The sequence below is a fragment of the Pseudophryne corroboree genome, chromosome 10 (assembly GCF_028390025.1).
Source record: "Pseudophryne corroboree isolate aPseCor3 chromosome 10, aPseCor3.hap2, whole genome shotgun sequence".
NCBI lineage: Eukaryota > Metazoa > Chordata > Amphibia > Anura > Myobatrachidae > Pseudophryne > Pseudophryne corroboree.
The window spans coordinates 15646290-15663206 of record NC_086453.1 but is presented as its reverse complement, the minus strand read 5'-3'; the positions used below and the strand labels follow the sequence as shown (position 1 = coordinate 15663206).

General features: G+C 45.4%; 1 protein-coding gene across 1 annotated transcript; it reads left to right on the top strand.

Moving 5' to 3' along the window:
- On the top strand, positions 1-1083 carry LOC134966856 (paraneoplastic antigen Ma1 homolog). Its single transcript, XM_063943898.1, has one exon. It carries the CDS (start codon positions 1-3, stop codon positions 1081-1083), a length of 1083 nt encoding a protein of 360 aa, XP_063799968.1.
- The last annotated feature ends 15834 nt before the right edge of the window (positions 1084-16917 follow it).

Below are 16917 nucleotides of genomic sequence, written 5' to 3'. Positions count from 1 at the left end.
ATGGAGAAGGTTACGGAGGAAGATATCAGTCGTTGGTGCAAAGAGAAGGGAGTGCATGTTAACTATAGTCTGAGTTTGGTTGGGAATCTTTCCACCGTCAAGGAAGAAGAGGTATTGAAATTTATGGAGCAAGTCTATGGGCTAAGTTATCCCTGTATCGTGGATAAATGGAAGGAGCAGAATGGAGAAGTGTCGGCTATGCTCCTCAGTGGTAAGGACGTATTGGATCGGACTTTATTTCCTGGTATGATCATATTGGAACGAGGATCTGGGAGGAAAATCCAAATAATATGGCCTGAAGGACAAAGGTCAGAAGAGGAAGAGGCCACCCAAGGAGATGATCAAGGAGCAGGAGAACATATCACTGGTGTTAATTTTGCCGGATCCTATATGATTCGTGATGAAACCAATGCTGCATCTCGACAACGTACCAGCAGATCAGAACCCCAGGTGGAAGCTGTAGTCGACAAAGTGGTTAGTCATCTGGAAAGATGGCACTTTGAAGGAGGATATCGTAGATTGAGGATATTCTCGGGAATTACTCCTGTACCTGCAGGAGAAGAAACATACGATATGTGGAGGGAGGCTGCCATCCAACATTCTGAGGAATGGCAATGCCCGGAGCATATAAGAAAGCAGAGAGTGGTGGAGAGTCTGCGTGGGCCTGCTATGAGGGTGATCCAAGCGACCAGGAGGAGCAACCCCATTGCCACTTTACGGGAATATATTGAGGCTTTGGATTTCTCCTTTGGAACCTTGGAAGATGTTGGAGATATGTTGGCCAGGCTGAACGGCACTTATCAAAATTACGCAGAGACGTTAACCCAATTTATATATAGAGTGGACCGGTTAATATATAAGATTGTGGACAAAGGAGGACTTACATCAGACGTCGTGGATGAGAGGCGATTAAGACAAATCTTGAAAGGGGCTCTTACCAACTGTCCGATAGCTCAGAAACTTCGTTGTACTATGACTCCAGCTCGACCCCCCACCTTGAATGAATTAGTCAGAGATGTCAAATTGGAGGAAGTCCAAATGGAAAACCGGGAAAAGTCTATAAAAAAGGTTAAAGTTGTATAACCTACTGCTGATCCCCCTCCTGTGGATGACAGATTATTGAGGATGATAGAAGAACAGAACAAGAAAATCGACCAGCTTATAGCTCTGCAGACTAGCCAACAACGAGCCCCCAATAGGCTGTTGGGTGTAGGAAGAGGAGATAGAAGAAGTGACTTTAGAAATGCCTACGAGTGCTATAGTTGTGGGCAGTTTGGACATCGGTCGTTTGAATGCCCCATAAGGGGGTCTGAGAGGAGGGGAATTAACAACAATGAGAGAAGAAGGTCATATGAAGGGGGAAACTCCAACGGGAGTGCTGTGGACCCCTCACAGACTCCCCAATAATACAAGTTAGAGCTATGGGGAGTGCACAATGGTCCCACTCTGTTCCCGATAGTTTATTGGGACATGCACCTATAACTAAGGCTATGATCAATGGTCACGATTGTACTATATTAATGGACAGTGGATCACAAGTGTCCATAATATTCTAATCTTGGTACAACCACCATCTGTCTGATGTTCCCATTCAACCCCTTAGTGGACTGACTATATGGGGATTGAGCGAACAACGTTACCCATATCTGGGGTATGTGGTTACCCAGATCACGTTTGATCCCGGATTGAGTTCTACTAACCAAACAGTTCCCTTAGTAGCCTTGGTATGTCCGGATTCCCCTGGGGACAATGGGAAGTTGCCAGTAATCGTGGGCACCAATACAAATATGTTTCAGAACCTTATACAATGGTGTGAGAAGCAAGAGCAGGAAATATTGGAAGGTGTGAAGCCAGAGTCGGTAGGTACCCACCCCCAATTACGGAGTCAACGGGTGGAGGGAAAGATGGCGACAGGAGAAAAGGATGTCATCTTACTCAAGGAGGGAGTACGTCCTTTTTCAAAGTTGGAGCTAGAAGCTTGTTTTACGGGAAGTGATATTGACGATGATAATAAACAACTTCTTATAGAACAATTACTACTTAGAGAGTCGGCATTCTCCAGAAGTGAATGGGATTTAGGCACTGCTACCGGGGTTGAACATCACATTAAATTAAACAATGAGACCCCTTTCAGAGAAAGATCTAGACGTTTGGCACCAGCTGACTTCGAGGACGTGAGGAAGCATCTCAGGGGACTGCTTGAAAATAATGTGATAGCTGACTCTGAGAGCCAATACGCTTCTCCCATAGTGGTAGCTCGGAAAAAGAACGGTGAAATTAGATTATGCATTGATTATCGCACCCTTAACAATCGCACCGTGCCAGACCAATATACTGTCCCGAAAGTTGATGAAGCACTTGATTGTCTTCAGGGTAGTCGGTGGTTCTCTGTATTAGATCTAAGGAGTGGTTATTATCAGATACCGATGAGCGCTAATGATAGATCTAAAACTGCTTTCATTTGCCCCATCGGGTTCTTTGAATTTCTCAAGATGCCTCAGGGGATAACTGGTGCTCCTGCTACATTCCAGAGGACCATGGAAAAGACAATAGGGGATATGTGTTACAGGGAAGTACTCGTATACCTAGATGACATCATAGTGTTTGGAAGAACCCTTGATGAACACAACCAGCGCCTACTCAAAGTAGTGGATCGATTAATTACCAGGGGATTAAAGCTATCTCTTGAAAAATGCCAACTTTGTCGGTCATCAGTAAAGTATCTTGGTCACATAGTCAGTAGGCAAGGAGTGGCTACTGATCCAGCTAAGGTGGAAACTGTAAAGAACTGGCCCCGACCTGATAATCTCCGAGATCTGAGATCCTTTCTGGGATTTTGCGGCTATTACAGAAAATTTGTGCCGCAATATTCTAAGATTGCCCGTCCCTTAACTGATCTGACCCGAGGCTATCCACCAACGAGGAAAACGACAGGTTCTTCTATTAACTATGAGACAAAGTATTTAAAGCCTAAAGAGTCATTTGGATTAAGATGGGATGAAAAATGTGAAGAGGCTTTTCGTCAACTAAAAGAAAGTCTAACAAAATCTCCAGTGCTGGCATATGCAAATCCAGAACTCCCTTATGAGGTCCACATTGATGCCTCCTTTAAGGGACTTGGGGGAGTATTATATCAACTTGATGATAATCAGCTAAGACCTATTGCATATGTAAGTCGTGGACTATCTCATAGTGAAAAAAATTATCCTGTACATAAATTAGAGTTTCTAGCTCTCAAATGGGCAGTCACGGAGAAGTTTCACGACTATCTATATGGAGTGGAATTTTTAGTGCAGACTGACAATAATCCCTTGACATATATTCAGTCCACAGCAAAATTAGATGCAACTGGTCATAGGTGGCTGGCCGCGTTAAATAACTACAAATTTACCATCAAATATAGACCAAGAATCACCAACCAGGATGCAGATGCGTTGTCTAGAATGCCCCATTCAACAGAAAAAACGGACAGCAATGAGTGGATCGAAGTTCCAGCTGCAGGCATCCAAGGACTATGCCATCAGGTCAGTAGTACTGGATATTTACATGTGGCAGCTATCCGGATGATTGGGGCCTCAGATAAGGCCATACCACCCCAGTACCAGAGGGTAACAAGGTCCCAAATGGATGGATTGGAAACTATTACGACCCAACAATTGGAGCAGGATCAGAGGGCCGACCCTGATATACTACCTATCATTCAGTGTTTGGAAAACCCTCAAAATTCTATAAATTATAGGACCTTGTCCCCAAAATCTCGAGTACTTCTTCAACAATCAAAAAGATTGTGCATCAGGGAAGGTATAATCTACCGACACAGCCAAAGGAGAGATGGTCGGGATAAGTGGCAGATAGTACTACCCTATAAATATCAGTCATTGGTGATGATGGAGCTGCATGACAGGCATGGTCATCTTGGATATGAGAAGACTCTAGGTTTGATATCGGAAAGATTCTTTTGGCCCTTTATGAGTAGGGATATCGACCAGTACTGTAGGACATGTGGGAAGTGTATTCTTCGAAAGACTTTACCTATGAAAGTTGCCCCTCTAGTAAATATTCACAGCTCCGGGCCCATGGATTTAATTTGTATTGACTTTCTTTCATTGGAAGGGCCAGGGGGACAGGAAGGGAACATACTGGTAATCACAGATCATTTCACGCGCTATGCTCAAGCCTATGTGACTCCTAATCAGAGGGCAGTTACTGTCGCCAAAACCCTTTGGGAGAGATTTTTCCAACATTATGGGTTGCCTGCTCGGATACACTCTGATCAAGGTCGATGTTTCGAAAGTGATCTCATTCATGAATTATGTAGATGTTGTGGGATAAAGAAATCGAGAACAACTCCATATCATCCTCAAGGCGACCCCCAACCTGAACGGTTTAATCGTACACTCTTAAATATGTTGGGAACCTTAAATGATAAGATGAAAAGGCGATGGAAACAGTGTGTCTCTTCGTTGGTTCATGCCTACAATTGTACTCAAAATGATTCTACTGGGTATACTCCCTATTTCCTTATGTTTGGTCGAGAGGCTATACTACCCATCGATGTATGTTTGGGAACGCAAATAAATTCGCCTAAGGTATCCTCACATCATCAATATGTAAATCGCTTACAACAGCAGTTAAGAGAGGCTTATCATATGGCTCAATCCTCAGCTGAACATATTGGGGAAAGGAATAAAAACAGGTATGATAGTCATGTAAAAGAAAATAGACTGTTCCCCGGAGATAAAGTGCTAATCCGAATGTTAGGGGCCCCACGAAGACAGAAAATGGCAAATCGGTGGAGATCCCAACCCTATATTATTGTAAACCAACTTGCCGATCTTCCCGTGTACCAACTGGCCCCTGAAAATGGACAAGGGCCCCATGTAACATATCATCGGCAGCATTTGCTCCCCATTGGCCAAGATATACGGTGGGGGGAGGATATTGAATGTAACAGTCCTATGAATGAGAGGGGTGGTTCCACAGGGATGAACATCGATAAGGATAATGGGAATAAAATGCATTCTGAAAATAGTGACACTACTGATGAATATGCATCAGGATGTTTTTATAAAGACCAAGACTGTTTACAGGAAGAGAGTGCTCCAGAGCTGAATTATCAATACTCCGAATCTATTGATAAAAACCTTACCGGGGAAGTTACCGAGGAAAGTTGGGAAGTAAGAGAAGACTCTGAATTGTTACCCGACCTCCCAGGTGGAAGAGAGGTAGTGTCGGAGGGACTACATATGTCACCTAGACCTCAAAGAGTTCGGAAACCCCCAAGAATTTTAACTTATGAACAGTTAGGCACTCCCACGGAAGTTCCTTTGTTATCCTAGTTTGATAAGGTCATGGCCATATTTTGGTTATAGTGTGTATAAATAATAGCTGCATCAGCATGGTTATTAATTATATGGTGATTTTCACTCCTTTCATAAGTGCCAATCACCAGGGGGAGAATGTAACACTGTGTTAGTAAACTGTATAGTATGTGTAAGAGGTATTATAGTAAATTATAGAAGTGTGTGTGTTGGGTTGAATTGAGTGGCACGAGGGTACTTAAGAGACTGTTCTGGAAGCCCTCGCACCGCAGAAGAAGGAAGGGAACGGACACCTGGAGAGCTCGGCCGCACGAGCCGCTCAGCAGGGGGGATGACGAGCCGCTCAGCAGGGGGTGAGACGAGCGGCTGAGGGAGAGCGAGCGCGAGAGGGTCCTGAGGAGGTTTTGGTGAGAGAAGGGCTACCGCTGAATGGTCCCGTCAGCTGCCGCTAAGGAGACGGAGCCATTGCGGAGAGAGAGAGAAGGGCTACCGCTAAAGTGTCCCGCCAGCTGCCGCTAAGGAGAAGGAGCCGTTGCATAGAGAAAGAGGGATAAGCTTTCCGCTGAGGACCGCTGACAGCCGCCGCAGAGGAGACAGGAGCCGGCACTACACCCCTCTGCCAGACTACCGCAGCTGAAAGGTAGACAGCGCTAGTTACTACTGCCGGAGACCCGTCCCACAGCCCTGAGCTGCCGCCGGCTACCAACACTACTGCAGGAGGTCAGGTACTACTGCTAGCTGCAGGGACGAGCTGTAAGGAGCTGTTAAGCCCAAGGATTGTAACAGTGAAAGAGGGAGGTGGGAGAGAGACTTAGAGCTGAGTTAGGCTGGGACACCCAATTACAAGCTGTGAAGAATTTGTATACAGCCCTATATATACTGTATAACCTATATGACCAAAACCACCTATCTTCTACACAGTAAGAGTACGGTCATATTGATCAGCCCCCGGCACTGTATAGCCTGTAGCATTAGGCAAGGTCAGCCGTCAGCCTGTTAGTTGCTTCATCTCTTCACCACAAACCCTTTACCTTTTGCTAGACCGAAAGAGATATTGGAACGGTGTAAGCTAATTACCTCATTTTAGCAGGCATTAAGAGGAGCTGTATTTCTTCTGTCATCATTCCATTTCTATCTGCTTGTGTTGCAAAAGACATTAGCCTATGATAATTTATTGTGTGCACTCTAACTAACGCCTATTACCTGCTTGCCAAGGGATTCCTGTCAACCATCTCTGCATTTCCTTGCTTAATTTTTACTTTCACTAATCCCCTTGCTTTGAACCGTAACCTTTTCTTACTGCGCATAACTGATTTACCTGAATACCGTTAGCCCAACTGGCTGATAGCCTGCCCCATCAGTATAAACTTTTATGGAAAGTAAAGTAGGAGTCGGGGGAGTGCCCTAAGAATATTAACATTTAAAAAAAAAAAAAAAAAAGCGTACTAGGGGAGCATATTTGTACAGATTACCCTAAGGTGAAGCGTTTGACCAGGGATTATATTAACTATCTTAATGAGGAACCCACCATCGGTGGATTCACAATGGTAGTGGGACTTTATTGACCAATTCACCAGAAATTATAAACAGAGAGGGAAGAAGATTTCACATCGTATATCCCCTCTGCAACTGAAAAAAATACATTACTGGAGAGTAATTGACCATAAGGAACCCCCTCTTTCCCTCTCTGGTGGCCATCCAGATACTGACACCTTATAGAGTGTATATTATATAGGATAAATCTGCGCAGATAGTAATAAGGAAAATTATATAAAACCCCGGGTCCACAGAATTATCTTCTGTGGGATATATATTTTTTTGTGCTGCATGCATATATGGTGTGACATATGTTTAAATGAGAGTAATATTTGAGAATATATGTTTCTATGATAATATATAATATAACACTGAATGTTTTATCAATTTGGTACCAATAAAATTACTTACCTGTTTAGTTGGTTGGGTGTAACTGAGAACTCTGTAAGAGAAGAGAAGAGTACAATAAATTTAGAAATCTGCTGAAGACAAAGAAAACAAAAGGTGAGGAAAGTTAATGTCCCTATCTTTCAGCATTTAATAGTGTTATTGTGACCTGAGTGATTATCACCATCTAACCCAATACCCTAATAAAGGAAGGCTTTCCCAAGCAAGCCAGGGTATATCTGCTTGGGTGGAGGCACGCCACTAGTGAATAAGGGTTACACCTGTAAGAACTATTCTGCTTTTATGTGATGGGAGAAAATCCCCTGTTTTTCTGTAATAAATATTAAATTTCTGAATCATTGTTTCTATTTGTACGGTTGTGGATGACAGTTTAGTTTTAGCGCACCCAGATCCCCCTCTTTTTTTCCATACCTTATATTGGACCTCATCTAACAGGAGGTTCCCTCTGGTGTGCAGCTCGGTCTATATATACACAGCGCCAAGGGTTACCCCCTTTGTTTTGAGATATATATATATATATATATACACACACACACACACACACACACAGAACAATGCAAATAGGACGCGCAAGATGTTAATGCAGATAAAAATGAAATGCGGCATGACTATTTTCTGTGTGCGACCTTGGTGGTATCTGCATAGGAAATGCTACGTTACAGTGTATTCCTAGAAAACACTAACGTACCGTTTCGTATGCAGATACAGCTACAGACGCACAGAGAATATAATCATGCCGCATTTTAATCAGCAGAGTCTTCTTGTGCGTCCTATCCAGTAGCGGATCTTGCCACGGGCAAGCAGGACTTTTGCCTGGGGCGCCGCCTTCCGCAGGGCGCTGGTGCCATCCGGAGGGCGCCGCACCGTGGCAAGATCCGCCACTGCTGCCCGCTGTGTCCCCCGTCCGCCTTCGCTGCCCGCTGCCGTCCCCTGTGAAGGGAACTAGATGCTATGCGTCTAGTTTCCCTTCGTGGAGAGTAACTTTGCTGAGCGGTGCACGATGATGTCATCGCGCACCGCACAGCAAAGGTCCTCTCCACGAAGGGAACTAGACGCATAGCGTCTAGTTTCCCTTCGTGGAGAGGACCTTTTGCTGTGCGGTGCGCTATGACGTCATCGCGCACCGCTCAGCATTCAAGCGGCGCTAGCAATGTACAGGGGGCGTAACTGACCACGCCCCCTGCATTAGGCCGCGACCCCTTTCCTGCCCGGGGCGCTCTGCGCCCTTGAACCGGCCCTGGTCCTATCCTATTTGCATAGCGATGCAGATAAGATGCATTTTCAGCCTAAAATTACGCGCGACACTAACGGAGTTGCACGGGACCTGTCAGCTCACTCACGTCAGGCATCCCCCGCTGCGTGGCGTATTGAGGCAAGATGTATCAGGACACATCTGTATATACATTCATGTGCCTAGCGGGAAATCCGCCACTGACCTGAGGGCACTGGGAGTTTTTCTCTGCCCCAAACTGAGCTGACCAGCTATTGGCTGTCGTGTTGTGTCTCAGATTCCCCCTTTCTCCCTTCCCGGCCTGTTCAGTGTTTCCTCATAGTAATTATCTGTGACTATACAGCATCTTTCAATAAACCTCATTATCCCCAGTGACGCAGCCACACACACAATATAGCAAATGTTTAATATCCAGCTATTTGTGGATCCTGTATTTGGCCTCTGGATAGAACCCAGCTGCCATCTACTGTTTGGTCTCACTGTCTAGGGTATTCAATTATCCGCAAATTCGCTGCAATTTTTTCAACCTATTCAATTCCGACCGGGTTTCACGTGAAAATTCTTGCAGTGAAAAGTGCAGGTGAAAATGGGGAAATCAGCCTGTACCCCAAAAAATGCTAAACTAACATAGGAAAACAGAAAAGAAGTGTGTTAGAGATCACATTAGAGAGTTTTTGGGGACTTAAATTGTGTGAAATGGCGGTTATATGCATTTTTTTTTTAAATGCAAAAAAATTATAGAAAGCAAGTTTTTTTGAGCAAAATAAATGCTCTCATTAAATTTGGGGTACATGAAAATGGGTATAAGTATATATTTGGGTCATTTTAGGGTACTTTAAAAAAAAGTGGAAACAGACCGATTGCTCCCATCTGCAAGCCTAAAAACACCTGTCCCACTCATAAAGCACCCCAATATACCTGTCACATACCTTGAACCCCAATTTCCATCACTTTTTACTTTTTCACCCCAAAAAATTGACTCCATACGTCAGGATATCACTTCCCACCAGACCAGCAACCAGCCACCACCTATCCCTTGCCACCCCTCCCCTTCCCTCTTACCAACTCTGACATCTTTCTCCCATGTATCTGGCGAGGAAGTCATGGCCCTCATCCGTTCCCCCCCCCCCCCCACAACCTCCCCGCTCGACCCTATCCCCTCCCACCTTCTCCGTTACCTCTCCCCTTCTGCCTGTTCCCATCTTGCCCACCTTCTCAATCTCTCCCTTTCATCAGGCACTGTCCCCTCTGCCTTCAAGCATGCTCTTGTCTCCCCTATTCTTAAAAAACCTACCCTTGATCCTAACACTCTCTCCAACTATCGACCCATCTCTCTCCTCCCCTTTGCCTCCAAACTTCTTGAGCGTATTGTCTATAATCGCCTCACTGCCTTTCTTTCCTCTCACTCACTGCTTGACCCATTCCAGTCTGGTTTCCGTTCTCTCCACTCCACTGAAACTGCCCTCACAAAAGTATGCAATGACCTCCATGCTGCTAAATCTAAGGGACACTACTCTCTACTTATTCTTCTTGACCTCTCTGCTGCTTTTGACACTGTGGACCACCCTCTCCTTCTGCAAATCCTTCACTCTCTTGGTCTGCGTGATACTGCCCTCTCCTGGCTGTCCTCCTACCTCTCTGATCGTTCCTTCTCTGTCTCCTCTCATGATGCTACCTCCCCCCCACTTCCACTAACTGTTGGTGTCCCCCAAGGCTCTGTTCTTGGTCCTCTCCTTTTCTCTCTCTATACGTCCTCTTTAGGTGAACTCATTAGTTCTTTTAACTTCCAATACCACCTCTATGCTGATGACACTCAAATCTACCTCTCCTCCCCTGATCTCTCCATGGCTCTCCTCACTCGTACCTCAAACTGTCTTTCTGCTATCTCTTCCTGGATGTCTCAGCGCTTTCTTAAACTCAACATGTCTAAGACTGAGCTGATCATCTTCCCACCCTCCCGCACAGCCTCACCTCCCACAATCTCATTATCCATTGATGGCACGACTATCTCCCCTAGCCCCCAAGTACGCTGTCTTGGCGTAATCCTTGACTCCTCCCTCTCCTTCAAACCACACATTCAGCACCTCTCACAAACCTGTCATTTTTATCTCAAAAACATTTCTAGAATCAGACCTTTTCTCACCCAGGATGCCACTAAGATCATTATTCACTCACTGATTATTTCCAGACTGGACTACTGTAATCTCCTCTTTACTGGCCTCCCTGACAATTACCTCTCTCCACTCCAATCTATCCTCAATGCTGCTGCCCGGCTCATCTTCCTCACCAAACGCACTACGTCCACCTCCCCTCTCCTACAGGCCCTTCACTGGCTCCCTTCCCTTTCAGAATCCAATTCAAACTTCTCACCCTCACTTACAAAGCCCTCACCCACTCCTCTCCTATCTACATCTCTGACCTTATCTCCCTTTACTCTCCCACCCGTCCTCTTCGCTCTGCTAATGCACGCCGACTCTCCTGTCTTCTGATTACTTCCTCCCACTCCTATCTCCAAGATTTTTCACGTGCTGCTCCCTTTCTCTGGAATACCCTACCTCTCCCCCTCAGACTCTCCACCTCTCTACAAAACTCCAAACGGGCTCTTAAGACCCATTTCTTTACCAAACCCAGCCAAATCTCAACATAACCCTCTGTTCCACGCTCTCTATGTACCCCATCTGTGTCATCCCTGTCTGTCTACCCCTCCCCTTAGAATGTAAGCTCTCACGAGTAGGTCCCTCTTCCCTCATGTGCTTATACTTTTCTTACTTTAATAATCCTCAACTGCCCAGATCCCACAGTTTTTTGACCACCTGGAACTTATCTCTATGTTTACTGGTGTAGTTATGCTTAGTTGCCCTGTACTTGTCCTATATTGTCTTCAACTGTAAGTCACTGTTTTCCTATTTTTTATGTGCATTTGTACTCTGTAATTGGGCGCTGCGGAACCCTTGTGGCGCCATATAAATAAAGGATAATAATAATAATAATAATAATAATAATAATAAAAAATGACATGTCATTATTGGCCAATTAAAAATAATTAAAAGCTTCAACGTGCCTAATTAGTCATTAAGGGGGGTGTCCCAGGAGTTCTGTACCATATCCAAACATTTTTACCTTGAAATAGTGACTTTTCCCAACTTTTCACCTGCTTCAGAGAAGGTGAAGTGAAATTAGTGAAAAAATGATCACCGATAAATTTTCCAGGATAATTGAATAGGCTGTAATTGCGTTTCACGTGAAAAGTCCGTTTTTTCACCCGAAAACCGGACTTTTCACATGAAAAGTCCATTATCACTGCTAATTGAATATACCCCTGTGTATTAATGTACGCCATCATACAGTACAATTTATGCAAGCCTCTAATTCAGGGGTTCTCAAACTCGGTCCTCAGGACCCCACACAGTGCATGTTTTGCAGGCAACCCAGCAAGTGCACAGGTGTATTAATTACTCACTGACCCATTTTAAAAGGTCCACAGGTGGAGCTAATTATTTCCCTTGCGATTCTGTGAGGAGATCTGCAAAACATGCACTGTGTGGGGTCCTGAGTACCGAGTTTGAGAACCTGTGCTCTAATTTATTATATAAGGACGCCATGCTATGTATATCTGCGTTACACACATCACTCTTTAATCTTGTCCACAGAGCACCAATGGGGAATAGCAGGAAGCAGCACCAGCTGGAAACAGCTATGACTACACAGACAAGCTGATCACCCAGTGATCGAATCAGCAGTCAGAGAGTAATCAGGTGATTTCCCCGACCAACTACTGGAGATCTAGAGGTATAAGAACCTTGCAAAGGCACTTTCATTTTTTCAGTGCTTTGTTGTCCACACCCTGCTAAGGGCTCCAGCTGTGACTCCCTGTTCCAGGCTCTAGGACTATAGTGCAATACCACCTGGAGCTCACTGACTTTGCTCCTATAGCTGCATCCCGGCTCTCCTGCAATCCAGATCTGCTCCACAGGCTGGAATCAAGCTTGTAGCTGCATCCTGGCTTTCCTGCAATCCAGACCTGCTCACTGTCTCGAATCAAGTCTGTAGCTGCTTCCCGGCTTTCCTGCAATCCAGACCTACTCACAGTCTGGAATCAAGTCCTGCAGCCGCGTCCTGGCTGTTCCGCTAACCAGCTCCGTTCCAGCAATCCAGAGAATACTGCAACTCAACCTTAACCCTCATTGCTGCATTCTAACCAACTGCATCTAGTTATACTGCATGAAGAAGTCCTACATTAGGCCACCAAGTTTCCTGCCCAAGCTCCCACGCACCTCCTCTGCAGCCACCCCCAGACCAGATCCACAAATCAAACCTTGTCTGACAATGTTGCTACAAATGTTCTTTATATAAGCGATACCCACATCCGGTTTTGGACAACCTGACTTGATTTGCGCTAAGACTGTCTGTTATTACAGATAATTGGCTTATTGAAAGTCCTAACTTTGTGACCTTTTGTGTTTGTCAGGACCGGTCTCACACCACTACCAATTGCTGATATATTGGAGGCATTTCGAAGTGCACTACAAGCAATGTAATACAGTGCGATGTACAGCTCAACACACACAACTGTAACATGTAATAATGATTTTTCTGTCATCCACCTATGCAGAAATCAGGAGGCCCCGCACCCATTGCATTTCATGCTGCACACCTCTCCACTCTCAGACACACACTGAACGTGCACTTCAGGGAGCTAAGAGGCAGAATGATCCATAGACCTGCAATGTGCAAAAGTGTCTCATCACACAACCTAACAAAGTGTCTCATCACACAACATGACCAAGTGTTCATCACACAGCATGACCAAGTGTCTCATCACACAACCTAAACAAGTGTCTCATCACACAACCTAACCAAATGTCTCATCACACAACCTAACCAAGTGTCTTATCACACAGCATAACTAGGTGTCTCATCACACAGCATAACCAGGTGTCTCATCACACAGCATAACCAAGTGTCTCATCACACAGTATAACCAAGTGTCTCATCACACAACCTAACCAGGTTATCATCGCACAGCATGACCAAGTGTCTCATCACACAACCTAACCAGGTGTTCATCGCACAGCATGACCAAGTGTCTCATCACACAACCTAACAAAGTGTCTCTTCATACAACCTAACCAAGTGTTCATCGCACAGCATGACCAAGTGTCTCATCACACAACCTAACCAAGTGTCTCATCACACAACCTAACCAAGTGTCTCATCACAGCATATCCAAGTCTCTCATCACACAGCATAACCAGGTGTCTCATCACACAGCATAACCAAGTGTCTCATCACACAGTATAACCAAGTGTCTCATCACACAGTATAACCAAGTGTCTCATCACACAACCTAACCAAGTGTTCATCGCACAGCATGACAAAGGTTCATCACACAGCATATCCAAGTCTATCATCACACAGCATAACCAAGGGTCTCATCACACAGCATAAACAAGTGTCTCATCACACAACCTAACCAAGTGTCTCATCACACAGTATAACCAAGTGTCTCATCACACAGTATAACCAAGTGTCTCATCACACAGCATGACCAAGTGTCTCATCACACAACCTAATCAAGTGTCTCATCACATAACCTAACCAAGTGTCTCATCACACAACCTAACCAAGTGTCTCTCGTCACACAACCTAACAGGTGTCTGTCTCATCACACAGCATGACAAAGGTTCATAGCACATCATGACCAAGTGTCTCATCACACAACCTAACCAAGTGTCTCATCACACATGACCAAGTGTCTCATCACACAACCTAACCAAGTGTCTCGTCACACAGTATGACCAGGCGTCTCATCACACAACATGACCAAGTGTTTCATCACACAAAATAACTAATTTCAATAAAATAAGATCTTCTGTTTTTGCCTTAAGATGCCACACAGGATTTCTCAAAGGGGCTTCCAAATTTGAATATGTGGCCCTGATATTGTGGTCTATTCATTTAGCAGTGAAAAGTGTGGAGAAGTGGGTCTGTGGAGAAGTTGCCCAAGGCAACCAATCGGCACTGAAGTCACATTCATATAAAATAATGAAGTTGCATACTATAAAATAATACAGAGCAGCTGATTGGTTGCCATGGGCATCTTCTCCACTGGCTCTCTTCTCCACACTTTTCACTGCTTCATGAATAGACCCCAATGAGAGAAGCTATAAAGTACTTTAGAGCCAGTCAGGGGGCAGCATGACTGACTGTATTACATCTCTCTTGTGTGGTTCTGTGAAACTTTTATTACACATCTTGAAGTGCACTGAAAACACTCCAGTGACATGGTATCTGACCGCCTGATACCCGCTGACTGCCATATACCTGCTGATTACTAGTAACCCGCACTAACTGCCATCTGACACATGCACTCATAGATGGCCAGATACCCACATATGTCCATATGCCTACAGGTTGATAGATTCTCACTGACTGCCAGATACTTGCCCATGAACAGATACCCACAGATGGCCAGATACCTGAAGATGACCAGATACCTGCAGGCGGGCAGATACCTCAAGATGGCCAGATACCTGCAGGCGGGCAGATACCCGCAGGTGGGAGGATACCTGAAGATGATCAGATACCTGCAGACAGGCAGATACCTGAAGATGGCTAGATACCTGCAGACAGGCAGATACCTGAAGATGGCTAGATACCTGCAGACAGGCAGATACCTGAAGATGGCCAGATACCTGCAGGCGGGCAGATACCTCAAGATGGCCAGATACCTGCAGGCGGGCAGATACCCGCAGGTGGGAGGATACCTGAAGATGGCCAGGTACCTGTAGATGGCCAGATACCTGCAGGCGGGCAGATACCCGCAGGTAAGAGGATACCTGAAGATGGCCAGGTACCTGTAGATGGCCAGATACCTGCAGGCGAGCAGATACCTGAAGATGGCCAGATACCCGCAGGTGGGCAGATACCTGAAGATGGCTAGATACCTGCAGACAGGCAGATACCTGAAGATGGCTAGATACCTGCAGACAGGCAGATACCTGAAGATGGCCAGATACCTGCAGGCGGGCAGATACCTCAAGATGGCCAGATACCTGCAGGCGGGCAGATACCCGCAGGTGGGAGGATACCTGAAGATGGCCAGGTACCTGTAGATGGCCAGATACCTGCAGGCGGGCAGATACCCGCAGGTAAGAGGATACCTGAAGATGGCCAGGTACCTGTAGATGGCCAGATACCTGCAGGCGAGCAGATACCTGAAGATGGCCAGATACCCGCAGGTGGGCAGATACCTGAAGATGGCCAGATACCTGCAGGCGGGCAGATACCTGTAGATGGCCAGATACCTGAAGATGACCAGATACCTGAAGATGGCCAGATACCTGCAGCCGGGCAGATACCTGAAGATGGCCAGATACCCGCAGGTGGGCAGACACCTGAAGATGCACCGATACCTGTAGATGGCCAGATACCTGAAGATGACCAGATACCAGAAGGCGGGCAGATACCTGAAGATGGCCAGATACCCGCAGGCGGGCAGATACCTGAAAATGGCCAGATACCTGCAGGCGGGCAGATACCAGAAGATGGACAGATACCCACAGGCGGGCAGATACCTGAAAATGTCCAGATACCTGCAGGCAGGCAGATACCTGCAGGCGGGCAGATACCTGAAGATGGACAGATACCCACAGGCGGGCAGATACCTGAAAATGGGCAGATACCTGCAGGCGGGCAGATACCTGATGATGGCCAGATACCTGCAGGCGGGCAGATACCCATTGACTACCACATACCTCCTGATCGCTAGTTTGATTAATTGGACAAGACTGCAGCTTCCAAATAAAATGATGGGGACTCTGTTTGGATTGGAAGGGTTGTTAAACAAGATTACTTTGAGTTTATAATACAGGCCAAAAGCACCCCCTAGATTTTAAAGGTTAACAAAAAAGTCATGGTAAATGCTATTCCACATGTAAGTACAATCTGAATATGATATGGTCATATGGAATACATACTATATCCCGGCGTACGGGACCTGAACGAGTGCGGCATCCCAGTCATTTCTTGGCATATAGCAGCCTTCAGTTCATTAATGGTTCTTGGTGGATGTTGGTAGACCTCAGCTCGGCTGAGTAGAGTCCTTTTCGTGATGAGGATTGTTGTCCACCCAGTAACAGAAATCCTGCTTGTTAGCGTAGCCAGACAAATGACAGTGAGCTTCATCAGGAAGATAGCGCCAGAAGTGACCTACCGGGTGAAACATCAGAAATTGACTACAGATATGTATCACAAATGAAGTCCACCATTTGGACGATATCATATTCAAAACCAGTAGAAAATATGCAGTATTCCATGCACTCTTAGATTATGTACTAACACGTGGAATATATATATATATATATATATATATATATATATATATATAATATATGTACAGTCTATGGCAGGAAGGGGAAC